This window comes from Choloepus didactylus, chromosome 23 (assembly GCF_015220235.1).
Source record: "Choloepus didactylus isolate mChoDid1 chromosome 23, mChoDid1.pri, whole genome shotgun sequence".
Taxonomy (NCBI): Eukaryota; Metazoa; Chordata; class Mammalia; order Pilosa; family Megalonychidae; genus Choloepus; species Choloepus didactylus.
The window spans coordinates 16,369,109-16,391,126 of record NC_051329.1 but is presented as its reverse complement, the minus strand read 5'-3'; the positions used below and the strand labels follow the sequence as shown (position 1 = coordinate 16,391,126).

Sequence of the window (22,018 nt, the reverse complement as noted above, 5' to 3'; positions counted from 1 at the left end):
TGTGCAAATGTTGGCAGCTGAGTCTGGGAAGCAATTTATCCAAATCTGAAAATTTCTTACATTCTTAACTCTGTAATGAGACCTGGATTCCCACAAGTGGCTAGAACTGACAGAGGAAGTAAAAAGCAGGGCTTTAATTAATGAATGTGCTACTGGGTCTTCTCTGTTCCTGATATCAGATCCTGCTTTAGCGTGGCTTGTTTCTTCCAAGTGGTTTTGCTAAAGGAGTCAGCTAGTTGGGTAGTGGTTCCCCAGGTCTGGTACATGAGGGGTCTCCCCGGACTCCAGCGCTGACCCCCCGTGTGTGGATCCTGGGTAAGTCCATGCTCCTCTCTGAGCCTCAGTTTCCTGTACTGTCCGATGGAGTCAGACAGGTGTCTCCATGAGCTCAGAGCTCCCCTGACCTCTATTCCAAGTTGTGGCCATTCCAGGAGTGGAACAAGACGGATGGGAGCCTTTCCAAATGGAAATCAGAGTACTTCACTCCCAGGCCCACGCCTCTGCTTCAAACCCTCCAAAGACTCCTTATCACATTTGGAATAAAAACCTGACTCCTGGCACAGCCTGCCGGGTCTGCACAATCTGGCCCTGCCTCACCCTCCTGTCCATCTCTCTTGGCTCGCTGCTCTGCAAGCACACTGGCCTCTTACGCATCTCAGACAGCCCAAGCTGGATCTCACCTTGGGGCCTTTGCACTTGCTTTTCTCCCTGCCCAGAACATTCCCTCCTCAGATCAGTGAACATCTTGCTTCTTCTCATCATTTAAGTCTCAATTTATCTGCCAGTCCTTCAGTGAGCCTTCACTGACCACCGGTAGAATTAGCCCTGCTCCTGTATCCCTTTGTCACACATTCCCTCTTCCCTATTTTATTTTCTTCATAGGAATTACGACTCATCATACTATTAACTGCGTCTGTCCCCCACTAGAACATATAGGCTCTATAATAAAAGGGGCCTACCAGAACTGCAGTTTTTCCTCAAAAATTCTTTAGAATGAGTGAGGGGGCCAACCCATCTGTGAATGAGTTGATCGATTTCTGAGGAATTAGTGAATGACACCAGCCCTGACCCTCCTGAGTGTGGAGTGCAGAGATGGCCCAGCTTGAGAGTCCGTGTCTCCTTCCCCTTTCAGGAAGTGGCCAAGAAGATGAACTTGGACATGCGGAAGACGTCCTCCCTGTGGAAGGACCAGGCACTGGTGGAGATCAACATCGCAGTTCTCTACAGCTTCCAGGTAGCCCCAGGGCACACGTCCTGGCTCTCAGATTTTTAGATGGGCACAAAGACCTTCTCAGGCCTTAGCTGCAGAGGACCAAGAGACAGAGCAGCCAGAAAACACCTCCTGGGGGTGCCCATCCCCTAGCGTGTTCTACTTCTGCTAGTGCATGCCTTCCTCTCCAAGGCTGATCTTGTACCGTCAGACAAAGGGAAGAACAGATGGGGGCAAGGGGTTGTTCCCAGTTTGTGGCTTACGATTCTTTAGAACCAAGATGGCAAGAATCTTCTGTGTCTTGCCATCTCTTTGGGACTCAGCCAATCACATAACAGTGATAAATAACCATCATCAGCATCAGAAACGTATAAGTCCATAAATGCATGTGGCTTCATGCTAGATGATGTTATAATAGGATGGCTTTAAATTTTATCATCCGAACCGGGACACTTTTCGGAGCAAAAGGGAGCCACTGTAAATAATGATGCCGGGACAGTGGGCATAAACCGAGATTCTAGGTAAATCGGGAGACCTGTATGTCAGAGGTCACTCTATAGAATAGGGACCAGCTCTGTCTTCAGGTGCCTGGAGTCTAAGAAGCTAGAAGCCCACAGATGTCCATGGAAAGCATGCTCAGACAAGGGAATGAAAATCTGCAGTCCAACCCCAGGTAGATGTGACTATAAACCATCAGGAGTGGAGAGAATGGGTGCCCTGAAGAATATCACAGGCTGAGCCTGCACGAGGGATTTGGGGGCTGTCTCCCTCCACTCTCGACCTTGGGGGAAGTGAGGTTTCCGCAGCTGAAGTGATGGAGTATGGCTTGGTGGTCTGGTGGGAAAGTGGAGTCCGAAGACTCGTGAGCCCAAAATGGTAGAGATTAAAGTGAAGCGGGTGGTTTTTGTTTTTACGTGCAGGAAGGGCACAAGGCTTTGTGGGCAAAGAGAGAAACTGCTGGCTGCTCAGATAAGGTGTGAATCTGAACAAGCCAGTCAGAGCAGGTCTACAGCTGGTTCCCGACACTCACTCCACCCCCTTCTGCTGGGATTTACTTGTTTGATTTTTAATGGACTCACTTTTCTTCCTTAAGAATGTTTATTTCAAGAGGATTTTGTATCCCCACCACAAACAGAGAGCCAGTGTCAGTTGCCATAAATAGAAGGTAATTGAAAAGTTAAATAAACAAAAATACACGATGAAAACCAAACAAAGATGTCAAATTCTAGGTAGACATGGCTGAGGTTCTGAAACCTGCTCTCTCTCTCTCTCTCTGCCAAAGACTAAGAGACTGGGGAAGAAGTTTAGCCATAGCGAGGTGAAAGACATGTTAGCACCAGGCTGAGACTTTCTCCGTTGGTTAATCAGAAAGATGGGAAGGGACGTGCAGAGAGAATCACTATCTCGCTTCCGCTGCCGAAATTCTTCCCGGGACCACACTTTGGGAAACGCGGCTCTAAGGGGGAGGGAGTCCCGAGATGCCCGAGCTTCTCTTACCTCCGGAACCCTTGTCCTCCCTCCCTCTTGCAGAGCGACAAAGTGACCATCGTGGACCACCACTCAGCCACCGAGTCCTTCATCAAGCACATGGAGAACGAGTACCGCTGCCGGGGAGGCTGCCCGGCCGACTGGGTGTGGATTGTGCCCCCCATGTCCGGCAGCATCACCCCCGTCTTCCACCAGGAGATGCTCAACTACCGGCTCACGCCCTCCTTCGAATACCAGGTCCGGCCCCGCGCCCGCCTCTGTGACCCCCCCCCCCCCCCAGCCTCCCCTCTGCTCTGCAGGCCCCACCTGGCCTGGGAGAGCCCGGAAGCTGAATGTAGCCAGTCCTGGGAATGATGTCAGTGTCCCAGGAAAGCCCCCGTCCAAAAAGAGGGGTTCCTTTGAAAAAGTGTGCTTTCTATATCCAGACTGTGTGGGCTTGAAGTCCAGCTCCGCCACTTCCTGGCTGATTGAAGCAAGTTGTATGACCTCCCTTTGTCTCAATTTCCTGGTCTGTAAAATGAGGATAATCAGACCTCCGGTTGTTAGATAATTGAATGAATGAATGAATGAATGAATGCATGTAGAAGTGGTGAGCGCAGTGCCTGATGCAGAGGAAATGCTCAATGCCATTAACCATTCTTGTAATTGACTGCAGGAAGGAAGGGGTCCCTGAGTGTCCAGACAGCCAGGGAGGTGACAGGCTGGGGTGCAGTGACAAGGCCAACGTTACCTGTAGTAATTATGCCCGAGGTTGGGCTGTTGGGAGGAGCTGGTGAATAGAAAGAGGGCTGATTTGGCAGTCAGGGCATTGGGCTAAGTCCTGCCTTGCCCTCTAGGGAGGTGTGGCCTTGGCAGGGCCACTGGGCCACACTCAGTATACACCTCTGCATCTATAAGCCAAAGTGGGGGGCCCCAGTGTGATCCATGTGGCACCTTCCAGCTCCCACATTTTACCCTGACCCTGAGAAACCTAATGCACTACACCTGGGGGAGTTAGTTGGGGCACCCTAGTTCTTCCCAAATGCCCAGGAGACATAGGCATCTACCACTGGGGCCAATCAACCAGCGGACAGAGGGAAGACCTACTATGTTAGGCATTGCAGAAAAGCATCTCCAAAATATGATGGGATGGGTAGGATAAGCATGTATATCTTAGTATCTCATAAAACTCAGTCGATTACTTAGTTCCTGCCTGAAGCGAAATTACCTCCTAGTTCAGGGTGGTCCAGTAGAAATTATAACACAAGTCATATCAACAACTTAAAATTTTCTAGGAGCCACATTTTTAAAAAATAAGAAAAAAGAGGTGAGGCTAATTCTAACACATAAATCCAAAATATTATCATTTCAATGTGCAATCAATATAAAAATTATTTTGAGATATTTCATGTTCTTCTTTTGCAGTCAGTTTTAAATTTTAGTGTGTGTTTTATGCTTAGAGCATATCTCAATTCACTCTAGCCATATTTGAAGTATCAAATTAGTGCGTGTCTGCTGAGAAACTAAACGAGATGACATGAGTAGTCGGGTCAGGAGAATGGTGTTGGAGAGGGGCTGGAGGCTGGGAGGGACAGTCTAGTGGGGTGATGTGGGGGGCCTGGGCCCCTGTGCAGAATCACTCCCTTCGAGGGCTGAGAGCTGGTGTGGCTGGGTGGCCACAGGCCCCCCAGGGAGTCGTGAGCATCTCCCAGGAAGAGCCACCTTCCCTCACTGCAGTGACCTCTGTCCTCTTTCCAGCCTGATCCCTGGAACACCCACGTCTGGAAAGGCACAAACGGGACCCCTACAAAGCGGCGGGCCATCGGCTTCAAGAAGCTGGCGGAGTGAGTCTCTTGCAGTGGGCGGGGAGGGGGGGTTCCCACAGATTCAGGGAGCCCTAGGAAAGGAGTCGGGGCAGATGGCCAGCTCCCTCTGACCTCCCAAATGATGTGATTTCTCCTTTCCCTGCAACCCCTTTGTGCCTTCTTTGTCTGGAAGGCTGGGTTTCTCATGTTGCTGCAACCTGCCTTATTTTCAGCCTCGCTTTCCTCACCCCGGTTTTCAGACTTCCTTCCCAGGAGGCGGTAGTGTGCTTGCAAACTGGCTCCTGCTATCACCACCACCACCAACGATCATAACGCCTTGATTTGTAACGTTTGCCACTTTCCCTGTTGTAAATAGCCCACCATGGCCAGTTTCTTGCTACTCCCAGGAAGTCCCTGAACCCCGAGTTGGGAAGGGCTGGGACGAGCCGGCTCCAGCACCCCACTGCCCGGAGGGCACTCTGGTCCAGAGCTGGACTCTAACTGCACTCACTCACTCACTCATTCATTCATTTAGCCAACAAGTAAGTATTGAGTGCTTACTGTATACCGGGTGCTGTGCTAGGCTCCAGGGGGAGCATGGTGAGCCAAACAGAAGTGTCTCTGCCCTCATGAAGCTCACACACATTCACTTGTCAAAGAATCACACAGACCTAGGTGATTCTGCAGCTGCCACAAGTGCCATCAGGGAAAGTCTGAAATAGGAACTTGACAGTTTGGGCATCAGGGAGGGCTTCCGTGAGGAAAACTGAGCTGAAGAGTGAGACGAGTAAGATGTAACTGAGTAAGGAGGGGAGAGGAAGGGCTTCTGGGTTGAATTTCCCAGGACAAGCAGATGAGTAGGGTGGGGGCAACTGAGATGATTCCATGGGATGTCAGCCTTTTGCCTGAAGAGAATCCCACTCTTCCACTCAGCAGAGACCCCTGTTTGGAGCCAACTCACTGGCAGTGGAGATGGGTGTACACTTAACTACCGGCTCCCTCTCCTCAGCCCCTTTACGTCCAGCCCTTGACGCATGACATCTAGTCGTCCCACAGATGCCATACTTCCTGCAGAACCCAGAGACCCCCGTGACAAGATGCTGGTGGGACCTGGGGGGACACTCACCTGGGTCTCGCCTGGGGTCTCCTCCCACTCTCCTCCTCCCTCTCTCTCTCCTTCCCCCAAGCCCACCTTCCGGCCACCCCAGAACACCGCAGCAGCCATCCTTCCCCTAAAGGTAGGCTCACAGGTTTTCTCTGGGAAGACAGCCTTTGGCTTCAGTTCAATTCAACTCCGGGGGAAGACGGGAGGGTGAAATCTAAAACATTAATTGCACTATTAAGTTTGAGTTTGGGGTAGAAACAATGGGAGTTAATTATAGATGCATTTTTATGCTCGATCCTTCAAAGGGAACCCTCCAGGCACCTTTTATTCCCTTCTGTTTCTCCCCCTTAGCTTAGAGTGCTCCTGCAGCGTGGGTGGTTTCCCTGATTCTAAATATGATGACTTAACCACCGCCAGTCCCCAGGTGGGGGATAATTAGCAATTGTCTACACTTAGACTCCTGGGTAGAACAGAGAGGCTGGCTCAGGGTTTCAGCTCAGGTACTTGGGGGCCTCAGCCCGACTGTCCCTGACCCCCAGCTCCAGGAGAAGGGAAGGAGCACTGGTTCTGGCTTCACCCTTTAGCTAGAAAGATCCTGGACTTGACACTGAACTTCCCAGTGGCAGCTTCTTTAAAATTCCTTCCCTCTTTTGATGGATATTTATTTCGTGCCTATTAGGCATCAGACTCAGTGCAAGACACTGGTTCTGCATTTGTGGACAAACTGGACATGGCCCGCCCTTGGTGAGCCCGTAAACCTCTAAAATCCCTTTTGACTCAGTGCCTGCTGATTTATTAATGATTTATTCTTCTCTTTCTATCTATCTCTATCTCTTTCCCTCTCTCTCCCTTTCTGTCTGTACCTCTCTCTCCCTCCATCTCTTCTCTCCTCTCTCTCTGTTCTCTTCTCATTCGCTCTCCCTTTCTCTCTCTCCCTCCCCCTCTTCTCTGTCCCTCTCTTTCTCCGTCTCTCTTTCTCTCTCTGTCCTCTCTCTCTTCTCCCCCCTCTCCCGTCTCTTCTCTATCCTTTCTGTCTCTCTCTCTCCTCTCTCTCCCACCTACACACACACACACACACACACACACACACACGCTAGCATATAAGCTCCATGAGAGCTCCTTGTCCATAGCTCTGTCCCCTAAGTTCTTCAGCTCCTATGACAATGCCAGCACATAGCTAAGCACCCAGCAAGTATTTGGTGAACGAAAGAATGAATGAGCGATCATCTTTTGCGGCAATGCTTGGCAAACCGAGGTTCCTGAGACTGGGGTCAACCAATCAAGTAACAAACCAGCAAAGCTTACCCATCGCTTCAGCACATGACTTGTTACCCGTTACCCTGGGGGGGTTAATAAAGGAAACAATAGAGTCCTAGACTCAGGATCTTCGAGTGTCTCCGAGGGACCCGTGAAACCCACAAAGATCAAGAGAGTAAATTCTCTGCTGTTATAGTTCATGGATTATGGTTCTTGTCCCAAAGCCCCAACCCAGCATCTTCTCTCCCTTCTCCATTTCCTACTCTCCCTCTCCATCCTCTTCCTCCCAGAGCCGTCAAGTTCTCAGCCAAGCTGATGGGGCAGGCAATGGCCAAGAGGGTCAAAGCGACCATCCTCTATGCCACAGAGACGGGCAAATCACAAGCCTATGCCAAGACGTTGTGTGAGATCTTCAAACATGCTTTCGACGCCAAGGTGGGTAGCAGGCAATGCTGGCTCCCAGGACCCCATAAATTAGTGTGGGAAGGGGAGAGGGAAAAGTCAAACAGAGAAGAACCCTTTGAGAATGGATGAGAGCACAACCGAAGATGCCCATAAGCATACACACGTGCACATACACACATACACAGTTGCATAAATTTCAGGGAACTGTGAGTCTCCTCTCCCTGTAGAACCCTTCAGACGTCCAGGGATCCCAAAAAAAATCCCCATCCCTAGTACAAAATGTTAGAGGGTTTATGAGAAGCAATTCAGATGTGAGTTTGGGAAACTGCATTAAACACAGTTCAACAGTTTTCTCTGCTGCAGGACTTCTCAGAGCCTTTAATTTGTAAGTGTGCATTACAATCTCCAAAAGAGGTCAGGGTTCGATATAAATGTTTCCCAAACATATCTGAACATGGATCACTTATTTTCATGGAGCATCTCAGTTTCCCTAAACCTACTTTGAGAAATGTTGCTTAAGCGATGTCACGATATAGGGCCTCAGTCTGTCCCTAAGGCAGATACCGTGAGCCTGTTTGGCTGAGGTCTTTCGCGCTGCTAGAGGGAGAATTCGGAAAGTGTCAGAGAAGACCTGGTCCTTAAACCATGGTCCAGCCACATCGTCCTCAGCCTAATTAAAGAAGATTCCAGGGTTAGTTGGTTATAAGAAGCCGAAAGGTCTCAATCAAGATCGATCTCTGCAGGCAGCCAACCCCTCACCATTACCCCCAGTTCTTCAGGCCACGGTGACCTTAGTGAGGTCCCAGCCTACCAAAAAGATTTTAGCTCTACCCACTTGAGCCTGTTGAAATAGTGACTCATCTTGTCCCTTTTTGTCTTCTCCTTCCCCCATCCCTTTTGGTTCTCTTCCTCCTCTTCTCTCTCCTATCACGTCCTCCCTACCTCTCCCTCCCCGCCCTTCTCCCCCTTCTCCCACCCAGGTGATGTCCATGGAAGAATATGACATCGTGCACCTGGAACACGAAACGTTGGTTCTGGTGGTTACCAGCACGTTTGGCAATGGGGACCCCCCTGAGAATGGGGAGGTGAGATGAGCGTTCCTCTGTCCCAGCATGGGGTTCCATCAGTGGGAAGAAAACGGGAGTCAGAAGTCAGGACCCTTTCCCTGCACCTATTATTCAGTAGCAAACCCTCCCGGTGCCTCAAAGACCATATGGATCCAAGTTATGCAAACACTGAACAATTGTGCTGGTGCCCGCTGATTAGCTGGCCATAGTGAAAATGTCACCTGAGTAAGTTGCTTGGGATGGAAACTCCAGTCAAGAGCTTGGTGTCCCTTCCCCCAGATGAAAGAAGTGGGGATAATATCATTATAAAGAGAAGGCCACAAAGAGGGGTTGTGCGCCAGGATTAGGGGGCCCACGCCTATGGTTCTTTAAACAGTTGACCCTCCCACGGGCGGCTGCAGCTGAGCCACTGACCACCTCTGACATCCTGGGTCCAGGGCCTCAGGCTCCCCTTTTTCCAGCAGGACCCCAGAGCATCAGTGCCCAGTCCTGTTCAGGATTGAATAATACACAATTCACATCTAACCCATCTCTTTGTACCTCTAGAAATTTGGCTGTGCTTTGATGGAAATGAGACACCCTAACTCCATGCAGGAAGAAAGAAAGTAAGTAAATGACCCCTCCGATGTCACAGGGCACCTCTGGGAATAACTGAAAATTGTGTTTCAGCCCCTGGGGTTCAGATTTGCATTCTGGATGGTGATTGTGACCAGGGTCCATTTGTGATGAGTTTAGCGGGTGGGTGTCCCCTTAGCACTGGGGCGGATATTTTGGTCTCTTCACAGTCTTGTGCCTCAGTTTCTTTTTCCATCCTTGGGGATTTTAATACCTGCTTTAACTTTCTAATTTGTAAGAATCAAAATAGAAAATAGATGTAAGAGTCCTGTGAAAACTTAAGGGCACTGTGTAAATATCAGTGCTTATTATTTCCCCCTTTCAGAAACCTACATTCAAAATCAGTGACATGAGCTTCTTTCCCTAGAAATGTTTCTATCCGATGCTTTTGGGAGAGTTACAGATAAAGTGGAAGCAGAATTCAAGACAGCTAGTAAGGTGACAAAGAACCATAATCAAAAGGTGTTCGTGGTGGAATTGCATTTATTGTGGGGTTGGGTTCTAAAGGTATTTTGTAAGGTGAAAAACACCTGTAATCAAAATTACCCTTGAAAGGCCCCTAAATTCCCCATAAGGCATAGAACGTATGGCTTGTGCCTACTGAACTGCCTTTCAATGAGTCCAACAAAATCAGTACTTCCTCCAACGTGGAGCAGATCCCTATGTCTTAAGTTGAGCATCAAATGAAATAGCTGGCTGGCATTTAGAGGTTGTGTTATGCAGAAAGTCCTTTTGGCATTCTGTTTGCCTGGCTCATGTTGCCAAACTCACATAGGTCCGCTATCCAGTGGATGTCCAGTAGCAAGTCTCTTCTGGTCAGCATCTTAGCTTCACTCGCCCTGCGCCTCTCCTTTGCAGCCCATCCTGGGGGTCCCACAGCAGGTTCCCCTCACCCCTCCTTCAGGGAGAGATAGGGCGCCATCACTTCTCCCCTCTAGGTACCCGGAACCCTTGCGTTTCTTTCCCCGTAAAGGGCCTCCCTTCCCCAGAGATGACCCAGAAGTCTGTGGTCTGGCTGCAGCCCGTGATAGCCATGACAGGTAGCATGTGTTTGTGTGTGTTTATGCATGTGTGTGTGCCTGTGTGCACAGGTGCGATGGTGTACATCCACGCTTAATGCCCAAGCATCCAGGGCCACAGCTGCTACCTCTGGGTTGCCAGGGCACAAGGCAACCCCAGGGAGGCCTGACTGCTAACTCGGTTTGTGCCCCTGACTCACTCAGCAAATCTGAGCAAGTCGCTTGGGCTCTCAGGGCCTCAGTCTTTCTCATCTGCCAAATGGGGAGAACTTATTTCTGTCCTGCCCATCCCTGGGGACCATTGCGAGGATTAGAAGATAATAACAAATTGGGAAGCATTTGTAAAAACCTAAAGGCTCATACAAATGTGTGCACTGTTATTTTTACCCCGCAGTCCTCCCTCCCACACTAACGACACAGCCACCCCCTGATATGTTGCATGGCTTATTTGGTGAAATGACTCAACGTGAGACTATTTTAGGGCAGAAAATACACTTATATATATTTAGAACTTTCCTGATGCCGGAGCAAAAACTTTGAAGAACATCCAGCTTAGAAACCCTGCTGCCAAGATGCGCAATTTCCTTTTTTTGTCTTTTGCACTCAGATTTGTGTGTTGGGTTTTTGTTTTGAGTTTGGTTTTTTTTTTTTTTTTTTGGTTGGTTTTTTTTTCAGTGTTTGTTTTTTCACTTGTCTGAGAAAACAACTTACCACTTTTAGAGGAAAACTGATACAGTGGATTTCTTTTTAAGCCCCAAATCTCCTGAGCCTCTAATGCTGAGGTTTGAGTCCCAAAGACATCTTCCTTCCCCCCTCAATTTAATAAGAAATCTAATCTTTTTCATGCCATGTCAGTGCCGAACATTTTTCATGTTTTCTATGGTGACTGACAGGCCCTTGAAATGTGGAAGGAGCATAGCTTCCGTGGAAGAAGAGTGTTGAATGGGTTAGTTCAGCACTGCCCAATAGAACTTTCTGCAATAATGGAAATGTTCTATTATCCACACTGTCCAATATAGCGGCCACTGGCCACTTGTGGCCACTGAATATTTGAAATATGGCTAGTGCCAATGAGGAGCTGAATTTTTTATTTTATTTCGTTTAAATTCACTTAACTTTAAACAGCCACATGGAGTCAATGGCTACCATATTGGACACTGCCATTGTAGCTTCTAGCTACATAAAGTGAGGTCTGGGGACCAACAAACACCTTGGCTTCTCCTGGGATTGTTAGAAATGCAGACTGCCAGGCCCTGCCCCAGGCCTACTGAATCAGTCTGCATTTTAACACGACTCCAGGGTGATTCTTGTGGACATTAAAACTTGGAAGCAAGGAACTGTCGCCTCACGGTTAGGTGTGGTCCATTCCATTCCTGACTGCTTATGATCCAATCACTTTGACTGTCTGGATCTCAAGCTTCCTGAGCCACGTATGGTCAGAAACCTTTTAAATACAGATAGGAGCAAGTATGGATGGATGGCTGTCGTGGAGGAGGGTAAGTCGATATATTCTAGAAAAGACCATGGAGGGTATCAGTTTGACTCAACACACAAGAAAAGGTCCTAGAGCCATACCTGGCAACTTGAAGGTCTCTGGTGGTCTTGGAGGAGCCCCCAGCAGAGCTCACAGCCTCTCTTTCGTTTTGACAGGAGCTACAAGGTCCGATTCAACAGTGTCTCCTCCTACTCCGACTCCCGCAAATCATCGGGTGATGGGCCCGACCTCAGAGACAACTTTGAGAGTGCCGGACCCCTGGCAAATGTGAGGTGAGCAAGAGGCTGGGGGGCCGGGGAAGACCTAGTTGCAAAGTGGGCTTGAGGGGCTCCCTTTCCGTGCTCATTCATCCCTCATCTAACCGCTGTGCCCTGGCAGTCTAGGACCTCCCCATAAAGTACCCTACCTGGTCTCCCCATGTTCTGCAGCAGACCCTTTCCATGACTTCTCATCCTGTGCATACCCCACAGAGCACCCCATCATTAGTGCTGAAGGATGTTAACTCCTAGAAATTACTCAATAAGCTGCCCTCCCCAAGCGGCATGTTCTGCCCTGTATAGAAGCTTCTGGAATCACCTGCCATGATGCGGTGCTTCTCAACCCTTGAATTCACATCAAAACCAGCTGGGGATGGTTCCGATATACCAATAACCGAGTCCAACCTGAGATTCTGATTTAATTGATCTAGAATTGAGCTCAATTACTATTGCTTTTTTATTATTATTATTCTCTGCAATTGACTCTAATGCACAGCCAGATTGGAAAAATACTGGCCTACCCCATGTTTTCTGTAGCATCATCATTTCCCATGAGATCATTTTAGGTGTTACATGGACAGATATTTTGCATTTCAATAGTAGCATGTTCTATTTAGTGGATATTTAAAAATAAATGAAAGTGGGGTGTCAACCCCTTGGTTTCCTGAATATTGCTCAAGATGAGCCTTCTGCGGGTAGCCCTGTAGGCAGGTTGTGCTGATCTGGCTGAAATCTCTCAGATCTTCACTAACTGAACCTTCTCCATAACTGCTCAGAGCAATGAGTAGATGATATAGACTGAAGGGTCCCAGATCCTGAGGTATCACGTTCATCAGTACATGTTCTTAGCTCAAATTTGAAACATTAGTTCTGCTGTTTGACAGTCAAACTCATGTTTCCTTTATTAAATCTATCATGTTTTAGAGCAGAGGTTGGAAAACTGCAGCCTGCAGGACAAATCAAGCCTAGTTACTACCTATTTTTGTACAACCCATGAGCTAAGAATGATTTTACAGATGAACCTTTGCAATCAATTTGATGATAAGAAACACTCTCTTTGAATTCCAATTAAGCAAAATGTTATCCCCCACCCAAAAAAGAATTCCATTCGTCTCGTTAGTAGACCTATATTACAAAAAAATTGTACTCAATTGTTATTATTACATTTTAGTTTTGTCAATAAAAATTTTATAGGAACATGTTTTCTTTCTTGTTATACGAGTATCTACATAATACCCATGATTTTGCCTCTTGACCCACAAAACCTAAAATACTTACTATCTGGCCCCTGATGGAAATTTTCCAAGCCCTGGTTTAGAGGCTTGAAATAGAATTTTTGGAATCATGGGGTGACAACTGCAATGGAAATGGGAGTCCAGTGGTGATCATAATGTGTTTCTTCAGGTCTATTAGAGATCAAAGTAAAGAACCAATCACCTGAACCATCTACTGGTGAACATATCTGTGACTAAGAGCTGAATTTGGTGAGCTAGTGAGTAGAAGTAGAAAGCAAGTTAAAGGGTGCCAATCAGTAACTCATGGTACCAGTGGTAATCCAATATGGCGGACATCATGAACATAAATAATGAGGTTTGGGAAGCGATGCCAGAACCACAGGGCATGACTAGCCATTGGCATTTCCAGATCTGTATCAGGCTAACGCTAAGGTTTGGGCAGCATTACCCTTCCCTGGCACCCCTCAAATTCATAGACATGTGGTTACCTTCTCTCTCTACCTGTCAAGCAACTGCCCTACAAGGAAAAGGAGAGATATCCAGATTCAAGTTGATCTTGGGTTAAACAGTTATGGGGCAAAAACACCAGCTTATCCCACATGCTTATTCAGAAAAGGCAGCTTGGAGCGACAGGGAAAGGGGGGCAAGAAAGAGGAAGGGGATGAGACAAGAAAATGTGGATACAATTTTGAAATTAGTGGGTATTAAACTATTTTACCTTCTGTTAAAGTTGAGCTGTGAGACACCTGGACCCATTCAAGTTCATTCTCTAATGATGGAGGGACCCTTCCCAACTTCCCCACCTCCTTCCATCGTCCCCCATCTCAATCTGTTGCTATCTTATCCCCATCAAACTGTGAAAGAATTAATTCATGAGCAGAACCAGACCCTGTATGGAGTAGATTAAATAGCTCCAGTCCCTGACTTATCTGAACACTATAGCAGAACACTCTGACCTTGGAAAGAAGTAGGCAGCGTGTCCTTATGTAGCTCATAAACCCATTGCTCCAGGTTTTGAGAGCAAAAGTTTATAAGCCTTTGTAGAGCTTGTAGAGCTACAATAGGACCAAGCCCTGGAAGTGGAGGGTAAACTGTTTGTAGGACTCTGAGTTAGTGGGAAGGCATCTCTGGGCCCCAGCCCTCCACTGCCCACGCTTCAGACAAAGTGTCCCCATCCCAACATGGAGAAAAATATCCTTAACCCGAACCCCTCTGGTTCAAACAGAGACTATATTGACGTGTTTTTTTGGTGGGTTTCTATGCAAAGAGAGTTTGTTAAACAAATTAATTTCACAGACATTACAGTGCATGAGGGCAGCATATTTATAAATCTTCCATCCTTTTTAAAAAGAATGTTTACATACCAACATTTGATGTCTTAATGACAAGTCCTTTTGGTCTCCTCATTAATACAAGTCTCCAAGGACCACAATATTATCGTTTCATTATGTTTGTACCTGAAACTAATCTAGTAATGTCACTGGTAAAATTCAAGTCTTCTGCTAACTTAGACTAATTTCCCCAATTAGTCAAGCTTAGAAAGAAAAAGCCAATGGTTCCAGGTCACTGCTACCCCCAACTCTTCCTCCTTAAGACCATTGCTGATTGCGAATTTTCTTCTAGGATGATAATCCCTGGTAGAAACCAAAAGGTTAGGAGAAAAGCCCTCAAGAGCTCCCAAGTTTAAATTCGGCCTCCCACAGGTGGGCTTGGGGTCCTTCTGGAGACACCTTCGTCCACACACCCCCACCACCAACCCCACCGTCCCCTGACACGAACCAGCTGTTGTCTCGTTGGCAGGTTCTCAGTGTTCGGCCTTGGCTCACGGGCATACCCTCACTTCTGTGCCTTCGGACATGCCGTGGACACCCTCCTGGAAGAGCTGGGCGGGGAGAGGATCCTGAAGATGAGGGAGGGGGATGAGCTCTGTGGGCAGGAAGAGGCTTTCAGGACCTGGGCCAAGAAGGTCTTCAAGGTAATTGGGCCCCAGACCCCAGAGCCCCAGGGGGCTCCCCACCACCCCCAAGGCAGGGTACTAAACCATCGAGCTATAGAAGGAACTTGAGAGAACCCCTGGTACTTCCCCATGTATCCAGCCAGGATACGGCTTTAAACAACTCAGATGAGTTTGGGTGGCCTTGAAACACACATTTTCCACCCAGAAACCCACTGTCGTCCTCTGTGGGCAACAGGTTGGTCCATAAAAACTTATAAAGCCTTGGAATTTCAGGACTGAGATGAATCAATCCATCCCTCACTCATATTTGGTAGACAGGTAGACAAAAAACATAGAATTGGTTAACCAAACCAAAGTGGCAGACCTCATTGAACCAGAACTCAGTTCTCACCCATTTATCTACTGAGACAAGTAATCTCTCTTGTTTTAGGTCTTCTCTGGCCAATACTATAACCACTAGCCACACATGGCTATTTAAATTTAAATTTAAACTAAGTGAAATTAAATATGAATAGATAAATAAAATGTTATTCTCATACAATGGAATATTATTCAGCATAAAAAGCAATGAAGTTCTGGTATATACTACAACATGGATGAACCTCGAGAAAATGACACTAAGTCATAGAATGCCACACATTGTATGATTCCATTTGCCTGGAATGGGCACAATAGGCAAATCCATAGAGATAGGAAGTGGATTAGTGATTGCCAGGGACCAGGAGAACGGGAGACTGGGAGAGAATGAGAGTGACTGCTAATGAGTACAGGGTTTCTTTTTGGGGTGATGAAAATATCCTGAGATTAGATGGTGGTAATGGTTGTACAATCTTATGAATATGCTGAAAACTACTGAATTGTACACTTTCAAATAATGAGTTTGATGTTTTATGAATTATATCTCAATTATATATATATGTACACATTAAAAATATAAATAGAATTAAAAACTCCATTCCCTCAGTCACATGAGCTACATTTCAGGAAATCAGTAGGTACAAAGGGCTAGTGGTTGCCCTGTTAGTGCAGAGTGTTTCCATCACCAAAGATCTTCTAGTGGACAGCATCATTCGAGAGATAAGGTCACGGAACAATCAGTGAATAATGGCCCGCTGTCTGCATGTGGGGCGTGATTACATGGTCCATCCTGAAACAAAAAGCAATGCAGGTGGACACTGCCACCCTCACCTGCTACTTCTTCAGCCCTGGAACACCTTCTCATCAGCAGCCCCAGGACAGAAGGAGAAAGGAGACATGCAACCTTCAAATTGGCCCTTTTCATCTTTAAAGGAAACGCAAGTAGGGAGCAAAAGGGAAAACTGAGGTCCCTGGACTACAGGGATTTCTGTGTCGATAAGCCTGTTCCTGCATTCGCTCCCAGACAGGGAGTGTCGAGAGAGCTTGGCTTTTTTTACACTTTGAGATAATTTGACAGTTTTGACTTCAATCAGCCAATCTCAATTGAGTACCCCAGAAGCAGGCACCATGGGGGGATGGATAAAAAAGACATTAAAAATGGGGCCTGAATATTACGAGTCAACAGTGGAGGGGGGTTGGTTAGGGACATGAGAGGATTCGAGTTTCCTTTTCTTTCTTTCTTTTTTTTTTTTCCCATCTTTCACTTTATTTCTTGTCTGGAGTAATGAAAAGTTTCTAAAAATTGAACAAAAATTAAGTGCCGTGATGGATGCACAGCTGTATGAGGGTACCGGGGGCAACTATTGCACACTTTGGATCTTTGGATAATTGTATGGTATGTGAACAATCTCAATAAAAATTTTAAAAATAAAAAAAAATGAATAACACAAGATGGGAATAGCAGTAGTAACAAGAAAAAGAAAAACAACAATTAGTATTATTATTTTTTAGAACTTACTATATATTAAAAATTTCAATAGAGAAAAAAAAATGGGGCCTGCTCTCTCAGGCCCCTATAGACAGCTAGAAGATAGCCAAATAAGCAAACCGCACTCTAGAGAGTTATGAGGGAAGAGCCAAACACCTACATATATGGTTAGAAGGTGAAGTCTTGACTTACCAAAGAAAATCAACCCAGGGAATCAGGGGGACCAGGATGTAGTCCCAAGTTGTCATTAACCAGCTGTGTGACTTGAAGACAAACCTCTTTCCTACTGTAAAATGAGCAGGGGAGTGGGTAAACTCGAAGCCACCTCTAGCTTCTAGCTCTAGGATCCATGAAATATTTACTGATACTTTCTCTGTTCAAGAAACTGGCCCAGCAAAACATTTTTGGAATCAAAGGGGAAAAAAAAGTCAGCCCTGCCCTCAAGGAGCTTACAACCCAGCTGAGGTGACCAGATCTATAAATGGAGTCCCCAGCTGCCTCTGGAGATAGATTTGGAATACATAGAGGGGGTGAGGGGAATGGTAAAAGCTACCCTTGAAAATCTTTTTGAATAACTCATGTTTTTATCTCAAAATAATTCTGAACAGTAATTCTTAGGATCACAAAAGTTGGAGAACTGATGAACTTGACAAAAAAGGAAGAAACAAAAAAAATTTATATGCAGGTATTCAGGAATTCAATATATTCCACCTTTCATGTAATTTAACAATCTTTAGAGGTGAATGGAAAATGGATGGGAAATTCTGAAGGGTTTACTTTCTGGTTTAATGTTAAGCCTTTAGACATGTTTGTCTTAGGGATAAATGAGATAAAAGTGTCATGTATTAAGCAGAGGTTAGATCCTAGCGTCAGTACTAAATGTAATGTACCCAGCACATTGAAGTTTCTAAAAAAATATGGGATGGAAGGATGAATGGGTGGGTGGGTCGGTGGATGGATGGATGGATGGATGGATGGATGGATGGATAGATGGATGGATAGATGATTGGATGATTGGATGGATGGATGGATGGATGGATGGATGGACAGGTGATTGGATGGATGGATGGATGGATGGATAGATGATTGGATGGATAGATGGATGGATGGATGGATGGATGGACAGGTGATTGGATGGATGGATGGATGGGTGGGTGGGTGGGTGGGTGGCTGGCTGGATGGATGGATAGGTGATTGGATGGATGGATGGATGGATGGATGGACAGGTGATTGGATGGATGGATGAATGGATAGATGATTGGATGGATGGATGGATAGATGATTGGATGGATGGATGGATGGATAGACAGGTGATTGGATGGATGGATGGAGGATGGATGGATGAATGGATGGGTAGATGGATGGTTGAGTAGATAGATGGAGGTGCACATCCCGTGACTCAGAGCTGCTAGGGAAGGGTCCCTCTTGGCTAAAGGAGGTCGCTGAAAGCCGTGTGTGTGCCGCAGGCAGCCTGTGATGTGTTCTGTGTGGGAGACGATGTCAACATTGAGAAGGCAAACAACTCCCTCATCAGCAATGACCGCAGCTGGAAGAGGAACAAGTTCCGCCTCACCTACGTAGCCGAAGCGCCTGAACTTACACAAGGTACCTCTCACCAACCTCCCTGGAAAGTCATTCTTCCCAGTAGAGGGAAGAGGAATGCCCGGAGATCTGACCTCCAAATGGGGCTCAGAGAAGGAGGGGTCTTTGCTTTGGTGACCCTTTAGTGCAGTCATCCGAAAATGAATGTGATGCTACTGACCCACCCTCAGTAAAGTGTGTGCTTGGAAGTTCCTCTCCCCAGGAGCTGGTGGGTTACCCTGAACCATCATCCTCTTCTCAACTTAGTTCAGTGAAATTTGCATTTCGTTCTGAATTATCCACAACCACCTCTCCATCCCCACCGGCGCCTGCCTGACCTCTTGCCTTTTCTCTCTTCATTTCAGTCCGGAGGTTGGTAGAAGTTGCATAGATGGCCCTCTGCTGGAGAGTTTTTTTGTTGACAGCTACTTAACCCCATCTCAGGAAGGCTGTCGTCTTTCTCCCCACAGGTCTATCCAATGTCCACAAAAAGAGGGTCTCAGCTGCTCGACTTCTCAGCCGTCAAAACCTTCAGAGTCCTAAATCCAGGTAGGAACACCTGGTTCACCCAACGTGACCCATCTCTGCTCCCAGATGCTACCTGTTCCTTCCGGAGGAAGGCCTTATGAGCTCAGAGCTCTGGGTTCATAATGCCCAACCATGCAGAGTGCCATGGAGCCCTGTGTTTCCTGCTTTCCCTTTGCCAAGCTCTGACCTAGAGGGATAGGAAAAAGGAGATGGTGGTGATCATTGAGGAAAGGGGAAGGTTATATAAGTAATTTTTAACAGCAGATCACACTCTTATAGAATTGCTAATGGTCATTTTACTATAGAATCTTAGTCCAAAAGCATTTGGTCTAAGCATTTCAAATCATTGCCTACCATTCTTTGGATTGCTGAAAAATGCTACCCAGACTCTGCTTAAATTCCTTTGGGATGACGGGAGGTTCATTACCTCACAAAACAACCCATTCCATTTTTTGAAGTCCTAATTGTTAACAAAAATCTTGATATTGAACCAAACCATGTCTCCATAGAACTTCATTTTGATCCAGTTATACACTCAAAACACCCAAAAACAATTTAATTCTTCAAAATAGACAAGGACATTGACCAATCTCCCCCTGGGTCCCGATTCCTTCGAATCGTTCTTCCTGAGACCTGGTTTCCCAAGCCTTTTGCAGTGGCGGAGAAGTGATCAGTGCCCAGCGCGCTGAGGCTGTTCTTTCCCTCCCTGATAGGATCTGGACTCACTAATGCCACCGAGATTGCAGGTGTTGGTCTAAGGTCTGTGCAGCTCTGAACTCTCCCGTTAGGCTTACTACATCCTTGCCGTCCTTAACCATCAAGTCTTTTCAAAATGGTCACGCTGGGTCTGTCCAACCCTCTACTTGTTTACGTAAATTTTTTACTACTAACAAAGGTCTTTGCATTGATCCATGAGGGACTGAATCTTTTTTCGCTTTGCAGTTCCAGCCCATGAAGATCTTAAAATCTCAATTCTTTGCTTAGTATGGTACAGAGAGAGTGGGCTCTCGAGCCGGACAGCCAGCTCTGCACACACTGCCTGCGAGGCCTTGGGTACAACCCTCAGGTGCTCCGAGCCCCTGTTTCCTTACCCAGAGCGTGGGAATGATGGCATGATCACTCATAATTCCCATAGACCGCCTGGAGAGGAAGTAGGTACTATTATCTCCCACATTTTAAATTGAGAAACGACCGAGTTAGAAAATGTCAGTGACTTTCCAAAGGTCACACCGACCTGGTTATCTGCCTGTAAAATCAATGAGTCTAATAGCTACACATACGGCCTCAGCAGCTTTGCAAGGCTGCTAGGTATTAAAGATGAGGTACACAGAGCAACTAACCTATTGTAGGTTTCCTTTCTCCATCCCAGCTTTACATCTCCTGCGGGTTTTATACGCCTGCTTTCTACGTGGTCTTCCAAGATACAGGCTTACTATCTCGCATTCTCTCCTAAGTAGATTATCTAACACTAAAGAAACAGATTGGGAAATTAATCTCTGAATAATTACTTGAATGCAAGAATCAGACCATGACGATCTCTGACACACAGAGGAACTCCGTATTTGAAATGCACATTTTACTTCCCATTTCTTCCCTGTGGAAAGGTACAAGTGAAATAGCATTGGAAAAGAAGAGATGAAGAATCAACTGGAAATTACTTTCAGCAGCAAACTGTGAAAGACCAGGTCAGAAAATTACTCCCTAGACCATAGTACATAAGCAGCAAGGAAACTTGCAAACGTTTTGATGCTAAGTTGGACCAAAATCCCAGCATCATGCCCTGCCCAGCTTTTGGCTAACTCTAAACTGAAGGGGAAAGCGACTTGCAAGAGAATATTCCGAACAGGGGTAAGAACCGATGGTGTTAGAATCGGTTATGGATTAGCACAACAAGTACCAAATTGTACCTGGGTCTTTATTTCTTTAAAAGCACTACCTGTTTTGGGACTTAATGCCATTTCCAGCTTTATAGGATATATATTAACAAGAAGGAAAAAAGGATAAGTGAGTGAAAACGCTTGACGCTCTCTTCCAATTTCCCTGCCAAGACTGAAGACAACTGTTCAGCCCAGGGGAACACAACCAAGATATCACAAATCACCCCCACCAGAAGAGACCCTTAATTGCAAGCAAAGTGCTTAAGAGGAAGTAAACAGCCTTTTGAGGGTTATCTTGGCAAATTGAAAAAGAGAAGTGGCCGTACTCACCAGCATGGGGGAGACAGATTATAAATTTTCTAATGTACACAGAACAATTAGCAAATAACAGAAGCGAGTGTGATGGAGTGCTAATGGATGGGGTGCAGATAGAAAATTCTGGAAGCCAGAAGGAGGAGGGGAAATGCAGAGCTGAGACGAATTTCTAAGGTTCATACAGTCACAAGAGAATAGAGGAAGGACCTCTAGGTAGAAAGAGCATCAGGAGCAAAGAGGCAGGAGGGGGTGTGAGCCCTGGGATATCTTAGTGTGTGGTGGGACAGGACAGCACAGAATTCTTGATGAACAAAACTCTTGATTGTCTTCTCCCCTTGGATAAAATTTTTCCCTACAGCCTTCCCCATCAGAAGGCATCACCATCTGACCAAATCTCAAGTGACATCCTTGCCTCCTCTCTTTCCTGCTTTCTGTACATATATTCTCTTTATTGGTGCAGTTCTTTGCCTTTAAACTACGTCTCAACTCCACAACTGCTTCTGCTGAAGCTACAGTCCTCTCTGGTCTAGGTGACGAGAAGAGCCACCTAATGTCTCTCTTATTTCTTGACTTTTCTCCCAAGGATCCATTTTCCATGTAGCAATCAGAGTAATCTTTTAACAATGTAAATCGGAACATATCACTCCCCAGTTTAACATCCTCCAATGGCTTCCCACTGGACTTAGAAAAATCTCCAGACTCCTTGCCGTGACCTCTCTGACTTCCTTCTACTACCCACCCCTGTGCTGACTCCTCTCCAAACACTCAAGTCTCCTTTCCTTTTCTCACACGCACCGTGCTTACTGCTGCCTCAGGGCCTTTGCACTTGCTGTGTCCTCTGCCACAAGCCTCTTTCCCCAGATCTTTGCATGCCACACCAACTCCCTCTTGTTGCCCAGGCCCCTGCTCAAATGTCAGATCACCGGAGAGGCCTTCACTGACCCTCCTCTCTGACTTAGCCCACTGTCCCCAACCCA

General features: G+C 46.5%; 1 protein-coding gene across 1 annotated transcript in view; it reads left to right on the top strand.

Moving 5' to 3' along the window:
• NOS1 (nitric oxide synthase 1) overlaps positions 1-22,018 on the top strand; it is a 93,269-nt gene that overhangs the window by 41,116 nt on the left and 30,135 nt on the right. The window contains exons 10-20 of the mRNA XM_037817229.1: positions 1,133-1,234; positions 2,741-2,935; positions 4,436-4,521; positions 7,135-7,279; positions 8,230-8,334; positions 8,863-8,921; positions 9,870-9,971; positions 11,601-11,717; positions 14,738-14,912; positions 18,207-18,345; positions 18,792-18,870. Of these exons, the coding sequence (XP_037673157.1) occupies positions 1,133-1,234; positions 2,741-2,935; positions 4,436-4,521; positions 7,135-7,279; positions 8,230-8,334; positions 8,863-8,921; positions 9,870-9,971; positions 11,601-11,717; positions 14,738-14,912; positions 18,207-18,345; positions 18,792-18,870 (1,304 nt within the window). The remainder of the gene's footprint in view (positions 1-1,132; positions 1,235-2,740; positions 2,936-4,435; positions 4,522-7,134; positions 7,280-8,229; positions 8,335-8,862; positions 8,922-9,869; positions 9,972-11,600; positions 11,718-14,737; positions 14,913-18,206; positions 18,346-18,791; positions 18,871-22,018) is intronic.